Below are 26,676 nucleotides of genomic sequence, written 5' to 3'. Positions count from 1 at the left end.
GAGCTTTCAGGTGTTCTGTTAATTCACTAGTGTGGGATTTTTATGTAGGCATTTAGTGCTGTGAACTTTCCTCCTAGCACTGCTTTCATTGTGTCCCAGAAGTTTGGGTATGTTGTGCAATCAATTTCATTAAATTTTTGGAAGTCTTTAATTTATTTATTTCTTCCTTGACACAGTGGTGATTTAGTTGAGCTTTGTTTAATTTCCATGTGTTTGTGGGCTTTCTGAAATTAGTGTTGCTGTTGAATTTTAACTTTAAGCCGTGGTAACCTGATAAGATATATGGGGTTATTCCAATTTTTTTTTTGTATCTGTTGAGGTTTGCTCTGTTACCGAGTATGTGGTCAGTTTTTGAGATGGTTCCATGATGTGCTGAGAAGGTATGTTCTTTTGTTTGGATAAAATGTTCTGTAGATATCTGTTAAGTCCATTTAAGTCATAACATATGTTAGTTCCCTTATTTCTCTGTTAAGTTTCTGTCTGGCAGTCCTGTGCAGTGGTGAGAGTGGAGTGTTGAAGTCTCCCACTATTAGTGTGTGGGGTTTAATGTGTGATTTAAGTTTTAGAATTTTTTTTTAACAAATATGAGTGCGTTTGTATTGGGGGCATAGATGTTTAGAATTGAGATTTCTTCTTGATGGATTTTTCCTGTGATGAATATGAAATGTCCTTTATATATTTTGATTTTAGCTTGAAGTCTATTTTGTTAGATATTAGGATAGCTATACCAGCTTATTTCTCAGGTCCATTTGATTGGAAATTTTTTCCTAACCCTTTACTCTGAGGTGAGGTCTGTCTTGTATGCAGCAGTAGGATGGTTTCTGCTTTGTATCCAATCTGTTAGCCTGTATATTTTTCTAGGCGAATTGAGTCCATTTATATTAAGGGATATTAATGACCAGTGATTACTAGTTCCTGTTATTTTTATTTTTGGTAGTGGTGGTGCCGTTGTGTGTGCTTTTCCCTTCTTTGGGATTTGCTGCTATAAGATCATCTATCCTATGTTTTTTTGTGGATGTAGCTGACTTTCTTGGGTTGGAGTTTTCCTTCTAGTACTTTGTGTAGGGCTGGCTATGTGGCTAGGTATTGGTTAAGTCTGGTTTTGTCATGGAATATCTTTTTTCTCCATCTATGGTGATTGAAAGTTTTGCTGGATATAGTATAGTCTGAGCTGGCATTTGTAGTCTCTTAGTGTCTGTATAATGCCTGTCCAGGACCTTCTGGCTTTCATTGTTTCCATTGAGAAACTGGGTGTAATTTTGATAGGTCTGTCTTTATATGTTACTTGGCCTTTTCCTTTGCAACTTTTAAGATTCTTTCTTTCTTCTATTTGTTAAGTGTTTTGATTATTAAGTGGCAAGGGGACTTTTTCGGCTCATTCTATTTGGTGTTCTGTAAGCTTCTTGTACTTTCATAGGCATGTCCTTCTTTAGGTTGGGAAAGTTTTCTTCTATAATTTTGTTGAATATATTTTCTGTGCCTTTGAGTTGGATTTCTCTTTCATCTAGTCCTGTTATTCTTAGGTTTGGTCTTGTCATGGTGTCACAGATTTCCTGACTATTTTTTGTTAAGGATTTGTTGGATTTAACATTTTATTTGACTGATGAATTTATTTCCTCTATCTTCAACACCTATGATTCTCTCTTCTATCTCTTGGATTCTGTTGTTTATGCTTGCATAGGTGGTTCCTGATCGCGTACCCCAATTTTCCATTTCCAGAATTCTCTCGGTTTGTGTTTTCTTTATTGCCTCTATTTCAGTCTTCAAGTCTTTAATTGTTTCCTTCACCTGTTTGATTGCTTTTTCTTGATTTTCTTTATGGAATTTGTTGATTTCTTCCAAATTTTTTGTGTTTTCTTATACTTTAAGGGAATTTTTCATTTCCTCTTTAAGGGCCTAAATCATCTATTTTGTTTTTTTTTTTTTTTTTTTTGGATTTTTGAGACAGAGTTTCTCCGTAAGCCTTAATCATCTTGATAATTTTTTTTTTTGTGTGGTTTTTCGAGACAGGGTTTCTCTGTGGTTTTGGAGCCTGATAAAATTATTTTTAAGGTTGTTTTCTTCTGCGTCTTCTGTGTTGAGGTGTTCAGGTCTTGCTGTTGTAGAGCCACTAGTGTCTGGTGGTGCCGTATTGCTCTTTATGTTGTTGAGTGTATTCTTACCTTGTTATCTACCCATCTCTTGCTCCAGTTGGTGTAGGTGAAGCCTGTGCTTCAGAAGGTCCCTCTTCCTCCAGTTGGTGTTGTTGGGGGCTGTGGCTCCATTGGCGTTCATTTCTCTAGGTGCACACAGGCCCAAGGCTCTGGTGGTTGCTCCTTGAGATGCAGGTGGAGGTGGGGCTGAGGTTCTGGTGATTGCTCCTCTAGACGTAGGTGGGGCTGAGGTTCTGGTGATTGCTCCTCTAGACGTAGGTGGGGCTGAGGTTCTGGTGATTGCTCCTCTGGATGGAGGTGGGGCTGAGGTGGATGCTGGCTGGGCACAGGTGCCCTTTTCCAGAGGAGCGTCTTATGATAGCTTCTGTAACTACTGCTGGAAGCTGCTGCTGCTGCTGTTGCTCTTAAAGCTTTCGGAGCCGCTGAGGCAGGATGAGATGGACACTGCTGCTTCCTGTCAGCCCTCAGTTTTGCTGTGTGAGTGAATATAGGTGGACACTAAGATGGCCTGTGCCCACTGCTCAGGCTAAGGAAGAAGTACCAGAACTTCTGAATTCCTTCCTCTGTCTCTCTTAAGTATTGTCCAGAATTGGTGTCAAGGACAGTTGACTTTTTGTGACAAGTGGGAGAACACTTCACCGGCCCACTCTTTTATCTGTTTGAAGTTGACGTATTTCTGTACTGTGTGTACAATGTGTGCACAATAAAATGCAAAATCTATGATTTTTTTTCTTTGCTTTTGTGGAATCACTTTAACATGAAAACATTTAACTAAACCACTTAAGTTTTATTCTCACGTGTGGTAAAGTATCAATTTTCATATTAGAATTTTATACTCATTAGAATGGACATGAAGAAAAAATATTTTCATCCTAAATTCTAGAAAAAGAAAACAATGTCTTAGTTTCTCCATTCATGGATAGTAACAACTGTTGATTAAAAGAGAGGTGTGGGGTGTTTAGGTTCAGTGTAGGTCGGTGCTAAAGGACTTAAGGCCCTGAGCTCCCTGTAGCTCCATGAAAAAGAGGGAGCAGCTGACCTACTTGTTGGTTGCACTCAGAAGGGGTAGGGTGGTTTAGTTTGGTTTGTGGGTTGGCTTTTTTGTTGTTGTTTGGGACAGGATTTCTCTGTGTATCCCTGGCTGTCCTGGAACTCACTCTGTAGGCCAGGCTTGTCTTGAATTCAGAGATCCACATGTCTCTGCTGGGATTAAAGGCATATACCACTAACCACCCAGTGAGAAGGGGGTAATTTAATTGTGCTGTAGGATTAGAGCTCACTGCTTAGTGCCCAGAGTCTCTGTCGTCATAGCTCCTTGTTTCTCTAATTCCTACTTGATGGTGTTAGAAGCTTGGATTGAAATGCAAAGCATGCGTATGCATGGGTGAGTGCACAGGCACACAGTCAAGAGAGAAAAGAAAAATGACCCATAGTGATGCTCACCTTAGTCCCAGCACTAGGAGGGTCAGAAATTCGCAGACATCCTCAGCTGCAATGTGAGTTAAGACACCCAACAAAAATATTCCACATTAACGGGAATGAGTTAAGAATAAAAACTAGACGGGCGGTGATGGCTCACACCTTAATCCCAGCACTTGGGAGGCAGAGGCAGGTGGATCTCTGTGAGTTCAAGTCTAGCCAGGTCTACAGAGTGAGCTCCAGGACAGGCTCCAAAGCTACAGAGAAACCCTGTTTTGAAAAACAAGAATAAAAATACTAAATGACGGCTTTTTTTCTTCTTTTGCAAAGAAGAAGCGCTATGTAAACAAGCAATCAATAAGAGGAATCGGAGTAGAATCCGCCAGTTGGACACAAGTGTGGAGCGAAGAGCCCTCGGAGAGATTCAGAATGTGGGTGACGGCTCTACAGCTTCACAGGGTACCTGGCAGTCTTCTGAGTCCTCACAGTCAAACCTGGGGGAGCAGACGCAAAGCGGACCCCAGGGAGGAAGGTCTCAGCGTCGGGAGAGGCATAACCGAATGGAAAGAGATAGAAGGTAATAGAGTGATGGACCGTGGGCTCCACCCATACCCATGCAGTTGTCGTAGGTGTGCTGGCTCTCTGTGTGATAGTTCACCCTTTAGCTGGAGACTTAGGAGTCCTCAAGACTCAGTGATCTCTGGTGGACTCATGCTCTGACTGACTACAGTGGCAGGGTACAAGGCAAAATGACCCAAGGTATGTGGGAAGACCTAGGGAGCACAATCCCCAGTGTCTTCTCCCAGAAGGGTACACAGGACCTCCTAATTGATGACTCCAGTATTGTGTTCCCAGGGCACCAACAAGGTGCCACCAAACAGGAGGGCGCATCAGAGGCTCAGAGACTGTTGGTGCCCATCACATGACTGTTTATCAGGCACACTCTAAATACCAGGCTCCCATTGTGAGCCGTGTTGCTTGCAGAGTTGAGGTTCTGTGGGCTATTATTCACTAATCTCCCCAAGCCCAAGTTTCCAGACACTAGAAGATCACTTGTCAGCAGGTCCTTAAGGAGAGTATTGGGTTTTAGGTTAACTGCACAGTAGGTAACATCATAGGCTTCTGTTTTATTTGGGGAAGCCAGGTATAGTGGCATACATTTGTGATTGGGGTATTCAGGAGGCTGAGGTAGGAGGATTGCTTCCAGTTGAGGACAGTCTGGGATATACAGTGAATTATAGATTAGTCTTGAATAGTCTTGAGAGAGAGAGAGAAAAAAAAAAGAACAGGGAGGAAAAAGAAAAAAGCAATGTTGGGAAAGAGGAGGTTAAACTGTTACTGAAATGAGTTTGCCTGTGGATTTTATAAGTGCTCCTCTAGGTAGTATAAAAGGGTAATTTTTCTGTATTGAAATTGGCTTTTTATTACATTATTTAATAGTAATATCAATTTGGTCATTTATGAGTATTACATGTATGTTTTCTGCTCAGGAATAATAGTATTTAATGAAATAGTATTGTGTATTGAAGTTCTATTATTTAATAAGCCAAGGTGATTTATTGCTTTTTAGAGGGATGTGTTAAAACTAAGTAGATATCTACCTTCCTTCCTTTTTTTTTTTTTTTTAAAAGGCCAGGCTGACCTCAAACTCATGGAGATCTGCCTACCTCTGCTTCCCAAGTGCTGGGATTTCTTCTTCATTTTATCAAAAAAAAAATTATGTCTTTTCATTACTTGTGTGCTTGTGGATGCCAGAAGAAGGCATTGGGTTCGAAGCCTAGAGTTACAGATGGTTGTGAGCCACCATGCGGATGCTGGAAGTTGAATCTCTGTCCTCTGGAAGAGCAGCCACTGAGCCTTCTCTCCAGCTGTGTTGTTCTTTGTTGATGAGTTGCTTAAGTGCGTGCTTGGTGACTGCTGTGTCAGAAGATCCCTGGAGTTGGAATTACAGGTGGTTGTGAGCCACCATGTGGGTGCTGGTTATTGAATTTGGGTCTTCTGCAAGAGCAAAACTTGCTTTTGGGGGGTGCTGGAGAGATGGCTCAGAGGTTAAGAGCATTGCCTGCTCTTCCCAAGGTCCTGAGTTCAATTCCCAACAACCATATGGTGGCTCACAACCATCTGTAATGAGGTCTGGTGCCCTCTTCTGGCCTGTAGGCAGACATTCAGCCAGAATGTTGTATACATAATAAATAAATAATTTTAGAAAAGAAAACATCATTAAAAAAAACATGCTTTTTACTACTGAGACATCTCTCCAGCCCCATTGCATTCAGCATTCTTTCTCTCTCTCTCTCTCTCTCTCTCTCTCTCTCTCTCTCTCTCTCTCTCTCTCTCTCTCTCTCGTTTGGTTTTGGTTTTTTCAAGACAGGGTTTTCCTGTAGCTTTGAAGCCTGTCCTGGAACTTGCTGTATAGGTCAGGCTCGCCTTGAACTCACAGACATCTGCCTGTTTCTCCTGAATGCTGGGATTAAAGGCATTCTCTTTTTTTGAGGCAGGGTTTCCCAGACATTTTCTTATACTTGTACGCAGGTCATGGTGTACCTGAGGGACTTGTTTAGTCTCCTGTGAATTGTAAATGAGTACTGCTCACCTGATGTGTGTTTAATTAGACGGATGGGATTGCTGCTCTCCGGAATTCTCGATACCTCCTAGTTTAATGGCTTCCAATAAATTCTGTGCTTCTTGAGTTTCTCACTTATAGGATATGGTTGCTCCTTACAGCACAGACTTGAGTCAGAACTACTTGAGCTGATAGGGAAGAAGTTTAGACTCTCAACTAGAAATTAGAGCACATGCAGAAAGCGCTAGCTGCCCCTTGACTTTAGGTGTAGGTGTGAAGCTGTGTGGAGTGTGCCGTGCCGTGAGACTGTTTGTGTCGGCACAGTGAGGGCTTTGCTTATGCTGGATATAATGTGTAAAGCTTAAAACAGGTGTGCTTAATTCTCTCAAGATTTTTTTTCAGTGCTGGTGATGGAATAATAGGCAAGCACTCTACCTCTGAGCGTCATCCCCAGCCCTAGCCCTAAATTCCCTAAAAATGGACAAGTTTGTTTTTATGAGACAGGGTCTCATTACACAGCCCAGACTGACCTCGAATTCATGATAATTCTACCTCCGTCTCTGAGGTGCTTTATTAGAGGTGTGTCTCATCACACCCCTCTCAGTCTGAAAGCTATGCTTGTGCCTGAGCACGTATTTCTGTGTGTCGAAAGCAAGTCATGATTCCTAAATAACAGTTTGGGGCTGGCTCTGGAGTTCAGTGCCCAGCACTGGAGGAAAAAGAGAAAACAGTGAACAACAACAAAAATACTTACCCAGAAATTTTGTTCTTGAGTTCAGGGATTTGCAGCTATCCCTGGTATGGAGAGCTGACCCATGAGAAGTAAATAGAGAAGGTGTAGGGATCTGGAGACCGCTGGGCCACTACAGGTTCTCTGGTGGCCATGGGCAGCAGTGGCAAAGTGCCCACTAGCTTACCTGAGGCTTCCAGGTGGGACACACCTCCTAGCTTTCAGGGTCAGCTCTGTGTATTCCGCTTTCTTTGAATGAGCAACTCTTGCTCCTGTACTTCACCAGCCATCCTGGGTGATTACTGTGGATTTTGACTGCAGGCGCAGAATCCGCATTTGCTGTGATGAGCTGAATCTTTTAGTTCCGTTCTGCAATGCAGAGACAGATAAAGCAACAACCCTTCAGTGGACCACAGCGTTCCTGAAGTACATTCAGGAAAGACATGGGGATTCTCTTAAAAAGGTAAGTATTCATGAAGTAGACTTCAGTGTTCCTAAATTGTGCTCAGTGAAGATGGCATCTTCTTGATGTGGTGACTGAAAAGGGGGCAGAAACTTGAGAATTTTCTGTTGCAGTTGTCAGTGTTGCCTCTGATCCCTTCTTTTTAGACTGCTCTGGGTATCCTGGACTCTGAGGTCAGATATGAAGTCCAGTATGAAGGGAGTTCTGCCTGTTGATGTCACTTACTAAAGTAATAGTCACAGCCCAGATTTGTTTATGAAATATGGATGATTGTCAAGTATCAATTGTCAGATACCAAATTGAGTACTTGTTATGTTCAGTATATTGTGTTGGGTCTGAATGGCATTCAGGACATGATATTTTCTTCTCATTAGCTCAGTGTTGGGTACAAGCTTAGTGTTTGTTAAGACCTGGGGAGGGGAGAAAAATGAAAGCTTTGAAAGAAATTAAAGTAATAGCAACAATGGAGGTGGGGCTACAAGAAGTAGATAAATGCCAAATCAGTAGTCTGGACTCCCGCCTTCAGGTGGGTTGAAAGGCAAATTATTAGATTTCTGTGTGTTGTAAACAGTGCAGGCTGAGCCTCTGATGCTCACACACTTCCTGTTCCTTGGGGACTGCTGGCACTTTGTTCCTTCCTTCCTACACGTGGGCTGTAGTAGCTGGCCAGTCCTCTTGGTTCTGCAAGGACTGACGCTTGGTTTGGGAGTTGTCTTAGTCCTGGAATGGACTGGTGGAAGAAAGGGAGCAATTGTGGTGGGTTCTGTGCTGGGCTTGGGAGACTCCTGTGCTAGATTTTGACCTCAGAATTCTGGTGGTCACACCTATGTATGGCCTTTGTCCTTGAGGGATAGTGAAGTCCTAGTGTATTAGGGTTCTCTCTAGGAACAGAACTGAAAGAATGAAAGGGAGATTTATTAGAATGACTTACAGGCTGTCTTAGGGTTTTTATGTCTGTGAAGAGACACCATGACCACACAACTCTTATAAGGAAAACATTTAATTGAGGTCACTTACTTAGAGTTTCAGAGGTTCAGTTCATCATGGCAGGGAGCATGACGGCATGCAGGTAGACATGGTGCTAGAGGAATAGTGGAGAGTCCGTATCTTGCAGGCAGCAGGAAAATCAACAGACTGTCATACTGAGGGAAGCTTGAGTAAGAGACCTCAAAGCCCATTCCCACAGTGACACACTGCCTCCTACAAGGCCACACCTCCTAATAGTGCTACTCCCTTTGGGGGCCATTTTCTTTCAAACCACCATACAGGCTGTGGTCCAGCTAATCCAATAATAGCTGTCTACCAATGGAAGACAGAATCTTCCAAGAATCTTCAGTACATGCTGGACTCCTGAAGAAATAGACTCTAACGTCAAAGAGGAAATGGAATTGCCAGCAACAGCAAGCAGGCAAAGAAAGCACACTTTCTTCTTTTATCTTCTTGCTGTAGAGTGCCAGCAGGCAGTGTGACCCACATTGAAGGTGGATCTTCCCAAAGATTCAGATTCAAAGTGGGTTTAGTTAAAAAAAAAAAAATTCCTCACAGGTGTACCCATCTGCTTGGGTTTTAGTTGATTCCAGATATAGTCAGGTTGACAACCAAGAACAGCCATCACAGATCCTCCTCTTGTCAGCTTGTCACACAACCATATCTCGTGTCATGCTTAATTTCCAAATGAAAACAACCAGGTCATACTTAGACCTAACGTGATATAACTATTCCCAAGTATAATTGCAAGTGCATCATATATTTAACCAGGTCATAATTATGCCTAGCCTGATACAATTTATCCTCATATAACCACAAATGCATTATAAATTTAGATAGGTGGCAATGTTTCTTGAGGGACATCTTTTAATATCTCAAATATGATAGCAACTGATATTCTCTTGGTTTTTCAAGACAGGGTTTCTCTGTGTAGCTTTGAAGCCTGTCCTGGAACTCCCTATGTAGACTAGGTTGGTTTTGAACTCATAGCGATCCACCTGCCTCTGCTTTCCAAGTGCTGGGATTAAAGGCATGTGCCACCACCACCCAACACCTTTTTTTTTTCAATTGTGTGAGCTTCCCTATTAGACCTAAACTCTTCACTCAGAGGGCCCATATCAACTCAGCCTGATTCAGTTTCACGTTCCTTCCACCATTATACCACACCCTAAGAATCCATTTCCCCATATCCCCAGATATCCCCAGACTTCTGCTTGAATGAAGTAGGAAACTCACTAGTAGGAAGCTCTTTAGTCGTCTAGTGTACCTTCTCATGGGCTACCCTCTCTACCTCCCCACTTAGGGCCTTTAGCCTTCAGTCTGGTTATAAATCTAGAGGCACCCATTGGTGGGCCCTGGATGACATCATTATCTTGCCTGGCATTTCCTTCAGAAAAAGTTACTGCTGGTTTAACAGACGATGAAGGATTAATTTCCTTAGTCAAAGGTGGAAAAGGCAGTATGTCTCGGGGTGGGGGTGTATGTTCATCTTCTGCAGAGGGTGGAGAAACTACTTCCTCAAATGAGATAAACCCTTGAGAACCTGAAGGCTCAGAGTTCTCCCCCACCAATCCCATTCCAGGTTACAGGATTCCATTCTTTACCACTTAATGCCCTCTAAACACCGACGCTGTCTGAGGCTGGGATTTGATTTTCTCTGAAATTCAGCCACATCTTAAGTTCTGTGACTGCTAGAGAAGATTCCCTTCTGGGCTCCTTAGAAACCTGTAGGCATATGCACGTCTGGAGCAGGTCAGTTCTCTCGCTGAGTTCCTTGTCTCTCACCGTATTCTGAGATGCTAGCAGTTGGCTAATTTTGTTACAGAGCTCATTCTTTTTCTTCGTCAGTTTATCCAGAGATGCTAGGAACAACTAACCACCATCATCATTTTCCTTATTTTCCACAAATCTTTTACCTCTCCCAGTTGGTGAATCAGGGTAATCAAATACATTTGTCTCCTTAAGTTTACAAAATAAGTCACACGATGGGCTTTCAGTACTCTCCAAATTTCCAGAAGAGGCTTAAGTATCTGGAGAGACTTCAGTAACCGTAGGTGTTGACAAATTGGAAAACATATTCCAGATTTCCAGATACTTAAAAATTCATCCTTATACTTCTGTTGCTCTAGAACCACTCTTGACATCAAAATCTGTAATAGGGCTTTCTAGAGGCACAGACTGTAACGGCGTAAACGAATGCAGACAGATTGTAACAATATAATATAGCTTTAATGGCAAAATAGACTTACAGAACCACCGTTCCCGTGGAGACCAGGAAAGCAGAAAAGGGACGGCTGGGCACATGCTTGCCAAATTTATAGGCCAAAATTAGCCCGAGGCGAACACGCCCCCTAAGGGGCGGGACTTACCCCTACATCTCCCCTTTTTGTCTAAATAAGACAGAACTAAACCAAATACAACTATATACAATAACAACAAATAATAAATATAACAAACAATATTGAGAACAAAAGCTTTGCTAAACATTCTATCTCAAGGAGTCCAAATAATGTAGAGAGTAACTACAATTATATAATCTTCAACTCCGTCAAAGATCTGAGAAGGGAATAAACACTACTCAACAAACGAGATATATCCAAAATGTGCAACAATTGACAGAGACAACTGACTACCTGGGCAATCACCCAAAGTCTCGTTTGCAATGTTGAGTCAACCAACTTTGGCTAAGGCCTAACATAACTGACATACCATTATTAAAGGCAAGGAACTTTTCAAAACTATCTTACCCTGTCTTGGCAGGATATGACAGTCCTGTTTTATCCATTGATGCACGCTCTGTATCTCTGTCAGTGGTTGAGGTATGGGCATTTCTTTGCCCAAAGGCCAGTTCTGCCAAATAGAAAGGCTCCAGATGGAGTGTCTTTGGTGCTCAACATTCTCTCGGGAATAGAGCGGTGTTGCCAGGAGCAATTGTGTCTCACTATCACGAAACTCTGAGTTAAATTAAAGGCCATTTTCTACAGTTCTTTGAAGAGGTCGAAGATTATCTATCTATACTGAGTATAATCTCTATATATCTAGAGAACCTGATTAGTCTAATTATAAATGACAAACTTAGATGGCTATTTATCTATATAATTCTCAATATCTATCTAACTTAAAGACTAAGACAATAAACAACTGTGTAACAAATGAGGATAATGACCTCCAAATATAAACACTGTACAAATATACATTGCAATATGGCAAATATATATCAATACACAAACATTATATAAGTATCTTAATCAGAGGTAGAAATGTACACTGCAATATGGTAAATATACAATATATATATCAATACAATATATGTCAATACATAAAAAGGTTTTAAACAGACATAGAAACATGCATGCATACAATAGTCAATATAATTTAACTTTGTATAATATACAAGAATCGATACCAATATATTTGTCTAAAAGCAGTAACTCACAATTATAAATCTATTATCCCATCATTCCCTCTTTTTTTTTTTTCCAAAATGATCCCTGAGCTTATAAAATTCCTCCCCCAACCTCCCAAACCCTAAATGATGTCCCTAAACCTAGGGGTAAACTTTACTGGGAGAGGGCACGTCGTCCTCTAGAATTACTTCCAGCTGTCATGGGGGCGATGTTCTTTCTGGGGGATTCTGTGAAAGTAAAATGATGGTTAAATTTCAAGATCAATGTCTTTTAAAATTGCAAATAGTCTCTGAGTATTTTGTGGAGGTCTGGCCAGAATGTTGTACAAGATGTGCACCATTTCAGATGGTTAAATTTCAAGATCAATGTCTTTTAAAATTGCAAATAGTCTCTGAGTATTTTGTGGAGGTCTGGCCAGAATGTTGTACAAGATGTGCACCATTTCAGCTAACCAAGTTGGGATCGTCTTGTGCAGCTGGTATCCAAAACAGGTCTTGTAGTAGCGCTGTCAGTATCATGACGTCATATCAACCAGGTAGAGTTGTTGTTGTGGGGCCCCATCTTCTTCCTGGAAACTTCAAATGTTACTTCAGGAAAAACTCATTGTTCATTGTGAAAAACTTAAACATTAATCATATAGACATATATAGACATACATATATATATTCAATGAAAGGCATGATAGATATATTCAATGAAAAGGATGATAGATATGAAGAAAAGCAAAGATGTTTTCTGAACTCATATTTCTTTCTGTCCCATATCATGGCTCTTGACATGAGACAGAAACTCCAGAAACTCTGGGTTTTTCTCTTACTAACAGGCTTGGGATTGGAGAGGGACTGAGCCAGAGTCTAACTTCAAAACCAGCTCTATATAAAATGTTTAATAAGACATATATATATAAATTAATACTTACAAAATGTGTCCATCCATCAGTAATTAAATATTCAGGGTCCCTCAATTTCTTTGAAGATGAGTATTTTCCTGTGGAGATAAGAAAAGAACCCTGCCTCCAACCTATCTGTATTTCTTACCATCAGTATGTTCGCCATCCTTATGAAAGAATTGTTATTTATCTTTTCCAAGTGGCTTCTCTTCTTCAAACCGAACCTTTATTAATTTTGATGGTATCCACAATCTTTCCTCACCTGTGGAGATAAGAGCAAAACCCCTTCCCCAACGTAGCACATCTCCTAGCTTCCATTGTGAGGTCAGCACATCCTTGAAATAAACTGGTTGATTTAGTTCAGTAGACTTTTCCATTATCCAATGTCTTTCTGCAGCCGTTGTTCCCTTCTCATTAGCGTTGAGAAAATTCAAGGTTAACAAAGCATTATGTAACCTATTTCTGGGGGTGTTTTCCACCCCTTTCTGTTTGTTCAACATATCCTTTATAGTTCGATTTGATCTTTCTATGACTGCTTGACCTGTAGGATTGTATGGTATACCTGTAACATGCTTGATATTATAATAATCAAAAAACCGTTTCATTTTCCTAGAGACATAAGCAGGACCATTATCCGTCTTTATTTGTGTAGGTATACCCATGATAGCCATGACTTCTAATAAATGAGTGATTACTGAATCAGCTTTTTCTGAACTTAAAGCAGTTGCCCACTGAAAGCCTGAATAAGTGTCAATGGTGTGATGAACATATTTTAATTTTCCAAATTCTGCAAAGTGGAACACATCCATCTGCCAGATTTCATTCCTTTGGGTGCCCTTTGGATTAGCCCCTGCAGGCAGTGGCGTTTGGTTATAGAAAGAGCAAGTAGGGCATTTCTTTACAATCCCCTTAGCTTGTTGCCATGTAATTGAAAATTCTTTCTTCAAACCTTTGCTATTAACATGATGTTTTTTATGAAATTCAGAGGCTTGTAGCACACTGCCAATCAATAATTGATCAATTTCTGCATTACCTTGTGCTAGAGGACCTGGCAGACCCGTATGGGATCGGATGTGTGTTATGTACATAGGGCAAAGCCTGTTCCTGATCAAATCTTGAACCTGGAGAAACAATGAGGTTAGTTCTGTATCATCAGGTATAAATTCAGCAGTTTCAATATGTAAAATAACTCTTTCTGCGTATTGTGAATCAATGACTATATTAATAGGTTCTTTAAAATCCCTTAGCACCATAAGAATGGCATATAGTTCCGCCTTCTGGACAGAATTATACGGACTTTGTTCCACCTTACCCAAGTCTTCTGATTTGTAACCTGCCTTCCCTGATTTATTGGCATCAGTATAGAATGTACGGGCTCCAGTTATTGGAGCATCACGGACGATTCGAGGAAGGATCCAAGAAGTTCTCTTCATGAAGTTAAGCCTCTTGCTTTTTGGATAGTTGTTATTAATGTCTCCCAAAAAATTAGCACAAGCTCTTTGCCATGGTTCATTATCTTCCCATAATTTCTTTAGTTCATCAGCAGTGAAAGGCACTATACTTTCTGCTGGGTCTATGCCTGCTAGTTGACGAAGTCTCAGCTTGCCTTTTATAATTAACTCAGAGACTTTCTCCACATAAGTTTTCAGTTTCTTACTTGGTTTATGTGGTAAAAAGATCCATTCCAAAATAGTATCATCTCTCTGCATTAAAATTCCTGTAGGAGAAATTTTTGATGGTAGTATGACGAGAATACAATCGAGCTCTGGATTCACCCTGTCCACATGTGCCTGTTGTAATTTTTCCTCAATCATTGTCAGTTCCTTTTCTGCTTCAGCTGTTAATTCTCTGGGACTGTTTAAATCTTTATCACCATCCAAGGTTAGGTTCAAATGAATTATTAGATCAGGTGTTATTCCAATAGCTGGTCGTAGACTGGAAATGTCTCCTAACAGTCTTTGAAAGTCATTAAGAGTCCGTAGGTGATCTCTCCTAATTTGTGCTTTTTGTGTCTTAATTTTTTGCAAACCTATTTTATAACCTAAATAATTAACAGAATCTCCCTTCTGAATCTTTTCAGGAGCGATTTGCAATCCCCATTTAGGTAAAAGTTTCTTTATTTCTTCAAACAGTCTGTTCAAGGTATCCATGTTTGAATCGGATAACAAAATGTCGTCCATGTAATGGTATACTATAGATTTGGGAAATTTCTTGCGTATTATTTGCAATGGTTGGTTCACAAAATATTGGCAGAGGGAGGGGCTATTTAACATACTCTGGGGGAAGACGGTCCAGTGGTACCTCCTCGAAGGTTGAGAATTGTTATAAGTAGGCACTCTGAAGGCAAATTTTTCTCTATCTTCTTTTTGCAAAGGTATAGTGAAAAAACAATCCTTTAAATCAATAACTATGAGAGGCCATCCTTTTGGTAATAAAGAGGGCAAAGGAATTCCAGATTGCAGAGGGCCCATAGGTTGAATAACCTTGTTGATGGCCCTGAAATCTGTCACCATTCTCCATTTACCTGATTTTTTCTTAACCACAAATACAGGAGAATTCCAAGGGCTGGTAGATTCTTCTATATGTCCAGCATCTAATTGTTCTTGTACCAGCTGTTCTAAAGCCTGTAACTTTTCCTCAGCTAAAGACCATTGCTTTGTCCATATTGGTTTCTCAGTCAACCATTTTAGAGGCAAGGCTGTTGGTATCTCTGAAGGGACATCAATTGCTTGTTCTTGCACAGCCCGAATGGCCGGTTTTCTCCGTTTGTAATATCTTTTAATATTATTCTCAGAAATATAGGCTCTAGAAGTAGCAGGAATGTTAATTTTGGTATTCCATTGTTGTAATAGGACACGACCCCATAAATTCATTGTGATATTGGCTACATATGGCTTTAATTTTCCTATTTGTCCCTCTGGCCCTATACATTCAACCCATCTCATGCTCTGCCTTACTCGAGATAGGGTTCCAATTCCCAGGAGCTGAACATTTACATTCTGAAGAGGCCAATATGGATGCCAAGATTCTGGGGTAATGATACTTACATCAGCACCTGTGTCCAGCAGGCCAGTAATAAAAATGCCATTTACACACACTCTCAGTTTAGGTCTTTGATCATTTATAGAAGTTTGCCAAAACACACGTAACTTATCTTTCTGATCATTATTGCTTATAACAGTAGGCATGGGGCTTCCTAATTGTCCTGATGAGGCACGTTCTCTGCAGAAACTGGAAATGACTGAACCATGTTTGCCATGGGGGCCTGTGAGGCCCCCCCTCTCATGTTTCCCGACTGTATCAGGTTGCCTTGTCTATCTCTTGTAGACCTGCATTCATTCGTCCAATGTCTGCCTTTTCCACATCTTCTACATAAATCTGAAGGCTGAGTCCTCCTATTCCTGTTATTTCTAGAAGATGCATTATTATTATTATTTCTGAAAGATGCATTATTATTATTTCTGAAAATCCGTTGTCTACAATTCCTTTTCATATGACCCATTTTGCCACAATTAAAACATTTGGTATTCTGGTGTCTCCTTTTACCATTGGAAATTGCTTCTTCTACCCATGCTTCAGTGCCATAATCAAATGTATCAACATTGAGTGTATGCAAGACCCATTCTTCCAAGGGCGCTGATCTGAGCTTTAAAGGCCCCAAAATCCTTTTGCATTCCACATTTGCATTTTCATAAGCCAAAGACTCAATCATTATACGTCTTGCTTCCGGGTCAGATATCCCTATTTGTACAGCCTTAGTTAATCTTTGTAAAAAGTCACTAAAGGGTTCTCTCTGATCCTGTTTAACTCTGACAAATGATTCCATTCTCTGTCCTGGGTCTTGTACCCTGTCCCAAGCCCTTAAGGCTGCTGTAGTACACATGGAGAGTGTGTTTTCATCCAAATTAGCTTGTTCCTGAGGGTCGGAAAAGAGCCCTTCACCTAGAATTTTATCTAGGGAAATGTCAATTCCCTTCGCTTTTTCCTGCTGTTCTAAGAGTCTAGCCTCTTGCCTGAATAAGCATTTCCATTTCAATTGCGGTCCACTCTCAAGTACCGCAGAGCTCAGCTGGAGCCAGTCCGAGGGGGTTGCTCTGCTTGTCGTGGCCCAAGATCTTAGCATCTCTTTAACAAAAGAGGCTTGCATCCCAAAAGTCATGACAGCCTGTTTAATTTCCTTGAGGTCATTCATACGGACAGGCTCCCATGTATCCTCCTTGATGACCCTAGGGTTTCTGGAACCAATCACTGTCTCTGTTGTTATTACCGGAAAGGCAGGTAGAGCTGTAGGTAGAGCTTTGTGGAAATTGTCCCGGAGAGATTTACCCACAGATGTAGTTAAAATTTGCCTTTCTACCCTTTGCTCTTCTTCATCAGAATTTAGAAATTCCTCAATCTTTTCAATTCTATTCACCATTGCCTTCTGCAATGTCTGAATCTCCTGTCCAGAATTATGTTCCAAAGCCTTCACTGAGGATTCTAAAGTATGAAGTTTGTCCGTTAGAGATAACATCTCATCTTTGGACATAATTTTTATGGCATAAACCATGCCTTCTTGTATTGACAATCTTTCCGTCAATCTGTCATAAGCTTTAGACAAAATCCGATTGTCACATTCAGCAGTTTTGATTCTCTCAGTTAATGTTTCATTTCCTACAGAAAGGGACTGAAGCTTACAATCCAAATCAGCTGTTCCCTCTTCCATAGTAATGAATTTTTCCTTAACATCAGCCTGGAGAACTTCAAACTGATTCTTGAGAAGATTGTTATCAGCCTGGAGAACTTCAAACTGATTCTCAATTGTTTTTAAGCGTTCAATCTCTGCCTTAAGAATCCTGGATTTGTCTCGTAAAGACTTTATCATATTTCTATTATCAAACCATTTAGTGGCAATGAAAGCTACGAATCCCAGAAGGATCCATAGATGTGGGGTGATAGACACCTTTTGTAAAATCTCCCACATGGTACAATTAAAAAAACTGTTAAATTCTTGAATACTAATGTGTTCAGACATTTTATTTATAAAAGAAAAAAAATATTACCTGCAATGATCGGTTCCTGCCAGTGATGGTCTCTATGTTTTTGGAGCCTATCCTGGAACTAGCTCTTGTAGACCAGTCTGGCCTCGAACTCACAGAGATCCTCCTGTCTCTGCCTCCCAAGTGCTGGGATTAAAGGCTTGTGCTACCACCGCCTGGCCGGCCTCAAACTCACAGAGATCCGCCTGCCTCTGCTTCCCAAGTGCTGGGATTAAAGGTGTGTGCTACCACTGCCTGGCCGGCCTCAAACTCACAGAGATCCGCCTGCCTTTGCCTCCCAAGTGCTGGTATCAAAGGCGTGTGCTACCACTGCCCGGCCAAGTCACTTTGTATCAGACCAAATCTGCCGCTGTGGCAGCTTTTGTTACAAAACCGCAGGTACTTGAGCTTCTGCTAATTCAGGCAGTGGGGTTCCGCTGCAAACTTAGCCAAGGCAGGCAGAATGGGCCTGTGTGGCCGAGTATGTCTCGGACTTGGCACTGGGGCCGGAGTCACGAACTAAAAAACAGCACCTGGGAGGGTGCTGTGTTAGCTAGCGGGCTACCCGCTTGAGTCGGGGGCAGAATAGCCCACGTTGGACGCCGAAATGTAACTGCGTAAACAAATGCAGACAGATTGTAACAATATAATATAGCTTTAATGGCAAAATAGACTTACAGAACCACTGTTCCTGCGAGACCAGGAAAGCAGAAAAGGGACAGCTGGGCGCACGCTTGCCAAATTTATAGGCCAACATTAGCCCGAGGCGAACACGCCCCCTAAGGGGCGGGACTTATCCCTACAACAGACCTGATAGAATGAGTCTACACACACACACACACACACACACACACACACACACACACACACACACACACACACACACACACACACACACACATATTCTAAAGCTATAAAGGGGGATGTATTAGAATGGCCTACCGTCTGTGGTTCAGCTAGTCCAGCAATAGCTGTCTACCAGCATAAGGTCCAAGAATCCAGTAGTCGTTCAGTCCATGAGGTCTCAGCTGGTCTCCAGTACACACTGAAGTCCCCAACAAGTAGGCTGTAATGCCCATGAAAAATGGACTTGTCAGCAAGGGTAAGAGCCAGCAGGCGAAGAGATGAAGCTTCCTTCTTCAGTGTCCTTTGTATAGGCTGCCAGCAGAGGTGTGGTCTAGGTTAAAGGTGTACCTTCTCCCCACAAAAGATCCAGATTAAAAGTGGGTCTTCCAATATTGAATGATTTAAGGGAAAAACCTTCACACGTGTACCCAGCTGCTTGGATTTAGTTAATTACAAGTGTAGTCAAGTTGACAATCAAGAATAACCACAGGATCTGGAGAGATGGCTCAGCGGTTAAGAGCACTGGCTGCTCAATTCTGAGTTCAGTTCTCAGCAACCAGATATCTGTAATGAGACCTGGTGCCCTCTTCTGGCCTGCAGGCAGAACACTGTATACATAATAAATAAATAAATCTTAAAAAAAAAAAGAAGCTGTCACACCTGGGTACTGATTTTGGACCCATGTTCTGTGGAGCCCAGCAGGAGTGTCCTGGGGAATGGGTTCAGGTGGTACAACAAACCTGGAACCTTGGCAAGGGCCTTGTGAGAGCCTGCTCAGGACCCAGTCACATATGGACTGGACTTCGTGAGTGTCTGCCCAGGACCCAGTCACACTGGACTGGACCTTGCCATGCTTATCCTTGTCCCTTTCTAGCACCTGTGTCCGAGTGGCGTTTACATTGGCGTAACGCAGCATTGTGAACTGTTTCTAAGTACACCTGGAGTGACTTAGAGCGCTGCTGTTTACTCTAATTGGATCATTATGGTTATTGGTAACATTGTTTGCTAGAATAGACCACTAGTCTGTCTTAAAATAAAGCTTTACTATTTGTTAAAAAGATTTAGTCTTTGCCTCTGTGTACCTATTCGTGGTGAATTAGCAAGTTCAAAAAAGTATTTAAAATTTTTAAAATAAAATTTTAGAATATACTAAAAAGATGAGACTTTTAAAACTAAATTTTTTTTTCTTTTTTGAGGTTATAATATCCCCCTTTTGAGGTTATCATTTCCCCCTTACCTTTCCTTCTAAACCCTCTTATATACCCCTCTTTGCTCTCTTTCAAATTCATGTCCTCTTTTATTTGTTAATTGTTACATGTGTGTGTATAATATATACATTTCTAAGTATATAACTTGCTTAATCTTTATAATGTTATTTATATATACGTTTTCAGGGCTGGCCATTTGGTATTGGATAACCAATTGATGTCCTTTTCCCTGGAGAGACTATTACATTTCTAGGCTATTTTTGAAATTCTGTCTCACTGAATTTATAAATGATTTCTGGGCCAGGTTATTGGGCTATCATTGGCCTAAACATACTCAGGTTTGATTATTTCGATAGTAACTTTCCCCCTCTTATTTGCATGTATATTCTTGTTCTTTAGGATTCAATAATGAGATTTTAAATGTGTCCCCCCCCCCAATTTCATTCAGATCTGTCCTAACGTGACAGGCTTCCCAGGGAGAAAGGGAACAGCAGATAAGGAGTGGCAGTCAGGTCAGATTCTGCGTAGGACAGAAGCCCCTCGAGGGCCAGTGGACTGCAGAGGCGCTTTGGATTTGAGTCAGAATGTAGAGGCTGGGAGCTGCAGTTCCACAGATTGTCAAGTGGAGGTGCCACACACATATCATGACTGAGGCGAGCAGTATCCGCAGCCTCACTGCTGGGGCTGGAGGAGACACATGATTGTCTGCCCAGAGTGCAGTAGTTATGGGACCTTCCTAAGAATCAGAACCCCTGAATGGACTTTGGCTGGGAGATACATGGTCAGAGCACATTTTATATTCGTTACTTGCTATTGAGAAGGCTGCAGCTATAGCCCTGGAAACAGACTCAGTCAGAAGGTAGTGGAGGGAATGGCCCCAATTCAATTGCTGTGGTGTACTGAGTGTGGGGCACAGTGGGAAGGTTTAGCTGGGCATGCTGAGCTCTCGGGTCTGGCCAGCCCCTGATGGAGATGCAGCGGTATTGGCAGAAGAGGATATGATATAGGTAGATGACCATTACATAGCAGTGTTCTAGCCAGATGTGTAGAACCAGGAATACATGTGTGGCCATCACCTAACCTCTCAGCTGATATGCTAGTACTTCATCCATGCACATATTTAATTAAAAACATTTTACATTTTATATGTAGGAGTGTTTTGCCTCTATGTATGTCTGTGAACCATGTGTGAGCGTGGTGCCCATGGAGGCCAAGAGAGAGCATTGGATCCCCTGGGACTGGAGTTAATATGTTTGGGAACAGCAATATTGGTGCTGGGAATTGAACCTGGGTCCTGGAAGAACAGCCAGTGCTTTTAACCACTGAGCCCCCCCACCCCCCAGAGACAATTACAGGTTTGTATCTTCCTCTAGAAAGATTTGTTTCCTTTTTTTTTTTTTTCAGGGTGAGGTTGAATATTTATTCAGGGGGTTATGGAGGAGGAAGGGTGAAGGAAGGAGAGAGAGAGAGAGAGAGAGAGAGAGAGAGAGAGAGAGAGAGAGAGAGAGAAGGGGGGAGCGGAGAAGGGGGGAGAGAGGCAGAAGCGAAGCTGCCTCTCCGAGAGGAAGATGGAAAAGAGAGCATCTAGAAAGATTTCTATACAGGCTCCAAAAGACTGATCTCTACCCATGTCATCCCCACAAAGCTGGTGGCAGTGTCTTAAATTTCTGTGAGGATTCTTTTAAGTTTTTCAAGACAGGGTTTCTCTGTGTAGCCCTGGCTGTCCTGGAACTTACTCTGTAGATCAGGCTTACTTCACACTCAGAGATTGCCTGCCTCTGCCTCCCAAGTGCTGGGTTTCATGTTGCATATTATCATCACCTGACTTGGAGTTTTTGTTTTGTTCATCCTGTTTCTCCCTCTCACCTCACTATCCAGCCATGGCTCATAACTTTTGATTGGTCATGTTTGATTCTGCCTTGCCCTTCAGACCAAATCCCACCCCACCCCCCATTTATAGTAGCATTGAGGTTTGAAGAGATCTGGCCAGTGGTCTGTGGAATGTCCCCTTCTTGATTTGGGTTATTGGTGATGATTTTTTAATTGTAAAGTAATTTCAGACATAGATATCATAAGAACCAATCTGGACTTGCTCAGTGTCCCAGGTTGCTTATGTCTGAATGATTTGGTAGTGAATTACAGATGCCATTTTATACCTTAGTTCTCCAGTGTTTGCTTTTTTGTGCATTGTCTTAGATAAGCAAAACACGTCAAGATTAGCGTGTGAAACATTGGTGGGCACTGTTACCTAGAACAATTAATGTCTACATTTTTCTCCTCCCAGTAATGCCCATCTCCACAGCTATTTCCCTGGTTGGAATCCAGTCCAGGGTCACTGGTAGCATTTCATTATGGTGTGAAAGGCTATTAGGGATTCGTGGCTGTGGATTTCAGCAAGGTGCTCAAGGCTGCTGAGCCCCACTGCCATCCCATGCTCATCTGCTTTGCCTTCCTCTTGTTACCAAGGGAGGGGTCCTCTTTGCTATGAAGTCCTACCTTCACTTGAGTACTCCCAGACCCTATCCTGGACACATAGGTCTCAGCCCCAGGCCTTCTCCCCCAATTTAATGAAAACTGCTGTTATTCCTTCTGGTGTCCCCTGCTAGCACTGCCCTATTATTTGTCTTCCTTATTGCTAGCTCAGAGACCATATGATTCTCTAAAGTCCACCCTTCTCTCAGGTCTCCTTCCAGAAGCCTTTAATTGCTGCCCCCACAGTGTTCAGCCAGAGAGGGGTTTGGGGGGCCCTGGAAAAATCCCTTGGCTTTCTACACTGGCTTCTAGGACATCACCCTCCTGGGGGTCCACTCCTCTGAGTCTTTTTTTTCAGCTTCTTAATTATGGGGATCCCCTGGCTCAGTGTGGGAGCCTACAGCTAAGCAGCTGAGGCAGGTGAAGTATCTGCCCTTTGATATGCAGTGTTCACTGTTTAGACAGTGGTGTGCCTTCCTGAGTCCAGAACCCTCCATCAGCCTTTCTATCTTAAACAGTGGTGTACCTTCCTGAGTCCAGAACCATCCATCATCCTTTCTAACATAGACAGTGGTGCACCTTCCTGAGTCCAGAACCCTCCATCAGCCTTTCTAACATAGACAGTGGTGTGCCTTTCCTGAGTCCAGAACCATCCATCAGCCTTTCTAACATAGACAGTGGTGTGCCTTTCCTGAGTCCAGAACCCTCCATCAGCCTTTCTAACATAGACAGTGGTGTGCCTTTCCTGAGTCCAGAACCCTCCATCATCCTTTCTAACATAGACAGTGGTGTGCCTTTCCTGAGTCCAGAACCCTCCATCATCCTTTCTAACATAGACAGTGGTGTGCCTTTCCTGAGTCCAGAACCCTCCACCATCCTTTCTAACCTAGACAGTGGTGCACCTTCCTGAGTCCAGAACCCTCCATCATCCTTTCTAACGTAGACTCAGCCTTTTGCTCTCAGGGTAGAGAAGATGCCCCTTGCAGAGACTGTGCTCAGTCATTTTGAGTACCATCTTCCGTGCAGAGGTTCATGGCAAAACTCTTGGGGATCTGTGCCTGCCACTGATAACTGCAGCCCTTGGCCTACCAGTACTGCAGTGTCCCATGCTGATATGCATAAACCAGAAGCTGTATTGTACATGATGGAGAATGTGATCCATTAAACTGCATCCTTTATGCTCTCGTCCAAGTACAGCCCATACCAGGTAGGTGTCATTCATGCAGCCTGTGGGGTGGATCTGCCTGGTGCCCTGGGAAGCTGAATCCTCTCTACCACTGACTTCACCTGACACTGGGGTTCAATGTGGAGCTGATACAGCAGGCAGTAAACACAGCTTCCCAGAGAAGACTGCCACTAGCCCTGGATGGGCTCTGCAGTGTGGATGACGAACCCAACAGCTAGAGGTTTTGCTGAGGCTGATATAGGTCCATTTGCTACAGCATAGCCTGTTCAGGGGCCTCAGGGTTGGAACTTGTAGCTTGATGACTGCAAGTTTCTAAATGTCCTCATGAGAGCATGGTTGGCACAGGTGGAGCAGTAGGAAGCCAAGAGATAGAGTCACACCTCTCAAATACTCCCAGATTCCAGGGAAGCTGCTGTTGTAGAGGTTCTTCCGTCTTTAGAACATGCCACCAGAAGTACCTGTCAGCCACCCAGCAAGTACCTATGACTTGTGTGTCACTGAGTGGCCAAAACTGTGCAATGCTCTGTTCTAAAAATAAAATGTCTTGCACAAAATAACTGTATTCCTTGTTCTGCTCTATGTTTTCCTTGCCTATTCTGGGCCCCTCCTTGTTGAGGACCATGCTCCAGCTTCCTTGATTATTCTGTATGCATTAGTATTTTTTGGTCATGTTTGCTTTTTATTAATTGAATACCCATCCTTCCTCTGTCCTCAAATTAAAATTTTATGTCTCTCAGTCTCTTCCTAATGAGTGCATTTAAAGCATTTTTTCTTTGTATTAGGATTAGGCAACAAGTCCTCATAGCTCATGTAGGTAGCCCAGGCTGGCCTCAGACTCTGTGTAGCTCAGGTTGACCTTGAACTTCTGGTCTTCCTGCCTTTCCCCCTCAAGTGCCCAGTGTATGCTGGGGATTGCTCCCAGGGCATGAGTACCCTCTCAGGTCTCCCAGAAGCATTTAGTTGCCACTCCCATAGTGCTCAGCCAAAGATGGGCCCATGTGGGCCCTCAAGACATCCCTTGGCTTTCTGCACAGGGTTCTAGGACATCACCCTCCTGGGATGAGTACTTGCAAGGTCTTTGGTTTGTTTTCCAGTGCTGCAAAACAAAAACAGAACAGTGAGGTACCACTTCAATATCAATCAGGAAAACAAAACAAAAAATGAAAATAGCCAGAGTTAGGAAAGATTTGGAGAAATTTTAACACTTGTTTGTGCCCTGATGGTGAAATGTGAAGTGGTGTAGCCCCTGGAGAACAGTACGGTAGTTCTCAGAACATTCCCAGAATTACCATATGACCCAGCAGTTCCACAAAACTAGAATCAAACTGACATTTGGCTGAGCAGTCCCAGTGCTCATCAGCAGAGAGTGGACAAGCAGAATGTTTTGTGGACACACATAGCAGTGTTCAGCATTCTGGCACCTGCTATATGGACACTCCTTGACAAGCTGAGTGAGATAGGCCAGTCCCCAATGTGAGGTCCCTGAATAGATCAAACTCAAAGATGGAAACTTACTGGTGTGTGTCAGAGCAGGCAGTGGGATCCCATGGTTAATGAGGACAGAATTGCTCTTTGGAATGATAAGAGACATTTGGAAGAAGCTTCTGGTGACAGACACAGTATTTAATGTCATGGAATTGTAAACTTGCAAGTGATGAAAACACCAAATTTTACTATACATATTTACCAAAGCAGGGACTTACAAACCCGGATTTATGAATCTAGAACTCTCTATATATATTTAAATTTCTAAATATGAAAAACAATAGAACAGTGAAGGCCCTGAGCCTCGCCTCCTCCCACTTTAGTGAGTTAGAGCACTTCCAGCTATTTTCTTTCATTTGTAGACAGCCATCTCAATGTCTGTCTCTGCACTCACAGGTCTCTAAGCTTGTGTATTTGAATTGAAAACCAAATACTGGTCCCTTTCCTCTCAAGGTCACTTATCTTGTAGGAATTCCCACATTCTGAATCTCACAAATTCATGGAAATGGTTAACTACTTGTTTCCTGCATCTTCTAGACTAGCCTTCCTGAGTGGCTCTCCCTCACACAATGCTTGGCCATCAGACTTGGTAGCTATCTGGTAACATTGATGCCAACTCTGTGTTTAGGGGGCCAGCATTGTCTAGACTTTAGTCCTATGGCCTTTTACAGGGCAGGGAAAGCTGGGTGAATAAGCAGAGACTAGCCACCTGCAGGGAGTTGCTCTTGGTCTCACTGTGTGCAGAGCAACTTCAGGGACTCCACCTAGTCCTTGACTAACCAAGGATCCTCACCAGTGTGTGTGAAGGGACAACACTGACCTGGACATTTAACAGATGATGAAAATGGTATATTTTATGTTTTTTTAACCATAAAAAAGCCATTTTTGGCACATACTCGGACACTGAGAATTTTTTTGGAAAATCTAAAAAAAAATACAGTATAATTGATATAGGGACATTTTTTTTTCCTGTTTTCTCACATACCTCGTACTTTGAGAAACCACATGGCTCCTAATTTCAGCCTCTTGTGCTTTTGAAACTAGCAGCATTCACATCTTTGAACTCAGTGCATTAATGATCACTTCTTGACTTTAGGAATTTGAGAGCGTGTTTTGCGGTAAGACTGGCAGAAGGCTAAAGCTGACCAGACCCGAATCCCTGGTGACCTGCCCTGCACAGGGCAGTCTGCAGAGCAGCCCCGCCATGGAGATCAAGTGACTGGACTGACCCAAGACCTGGGAGAGAACTGCCGTTCTTTCGGCATCGTACACATGCCTGCCATCCCAGAGCTCAGCTCTGAGTCCTCGAGAGGGATGTGGCTCCAGTTGGTGGGACTCCAGTAAGGACTTTGAGAGCACATTTTGTGAAAGTATTATTTAAACAAAATACCCACTATGTCCGGATGAACATTTGAGGATGAAGACATCTTGATAATTAGTAATTTTTCAATTACCTTTCCAACACCATCATGTGTTCTTAACATGATAACATAAAAAAAATTAACATCCTTGGTAATTTCTTGAGTCTCAAGACTAAAGAAACCATTGCCGTTTACTTATTTTGTTTACATTTTAAATATGCCCCTTTAGCAATTGGAAGAAGGTAAATTGTTCTTAACTAGACGAGGTTTGGAAACTTTATTTCATTTGTTCTGTCACCCCCCCTTTCCAGTCTCATGGTACTCTGTATTGGAAGATGCAGTGCCATTTTAAAACTTTTTGCTAAGAATTTTCCAGGGACTTCTTTTAAAGCTCCTTTTGCCCATAAACATTTTCTCGGTAGATTGCTTCAATGCCCACATTTCCATATTGTGAGTCATTGCTTTTCGTGTAATAAACTGCATGTTTGG

The 26,676-nt window shown here is 42.2% G+C and overlaps 1 protein-coding gene across 2 annotated transcripts in view; it reads left to right on the top strand.

Annotated features, from left to right (window-relative positions):
- Positions 1 to 26,175, top strand: part of Tcfl5 (transcription factor like 5) — a 32,328-nt gene extending 6,153 nt beyond the window's left edge. The window contains exons 4-6 of one of the 2 annotated variants that reach the window (XM_075963328.1): positions 3,906 to 4,149; positions 7,187 to 7,328; positions 25,923 to 26,175. In XM_075963328.1, coding sequence (XP_075819443.1) covers positions 3,906 to 4,149; positions 7,187 to 7,328; positions 25,923 to 26,045 — 509 coding nt within the window. In that variant the 3' untranslated portion in view covers positions 26,046 to 26,175. Of the gene's footprint in view, positions 1 to 3,902; positions 4,150 to 7,186; positions 7,329 to 25,922 lie in introns of both variants that reach the window. The other variant, XM_075963327.1, reaches the window with a different exon arrangement.
- The last annotated feature ends 501 nt before the right edge of the window (positions 26,176 to 26,676 follow it).

The sequence above is a fragment of the Microtus pennsylvanicus genome, chromosome 2 (genome assembly GCF_037038515.1).
Source record: "Microtus pennsylvanicus isolate mMicPen1 chromosome 2, mMicPen1.hap1, whole genome shotgun sequence".
Classification (NCBI taxonomy): Eukaryota; Metazoa; Chordata; class Mammalia; order Rodentia; family Cricetidae; genus Microtus; species Microtus pennsylvanicus.
The sequence above is the reverse complement of the archived record's forward strand: the minus strand, read 5'-3'. Positions and strand labels throughout refer to the sequence as shown.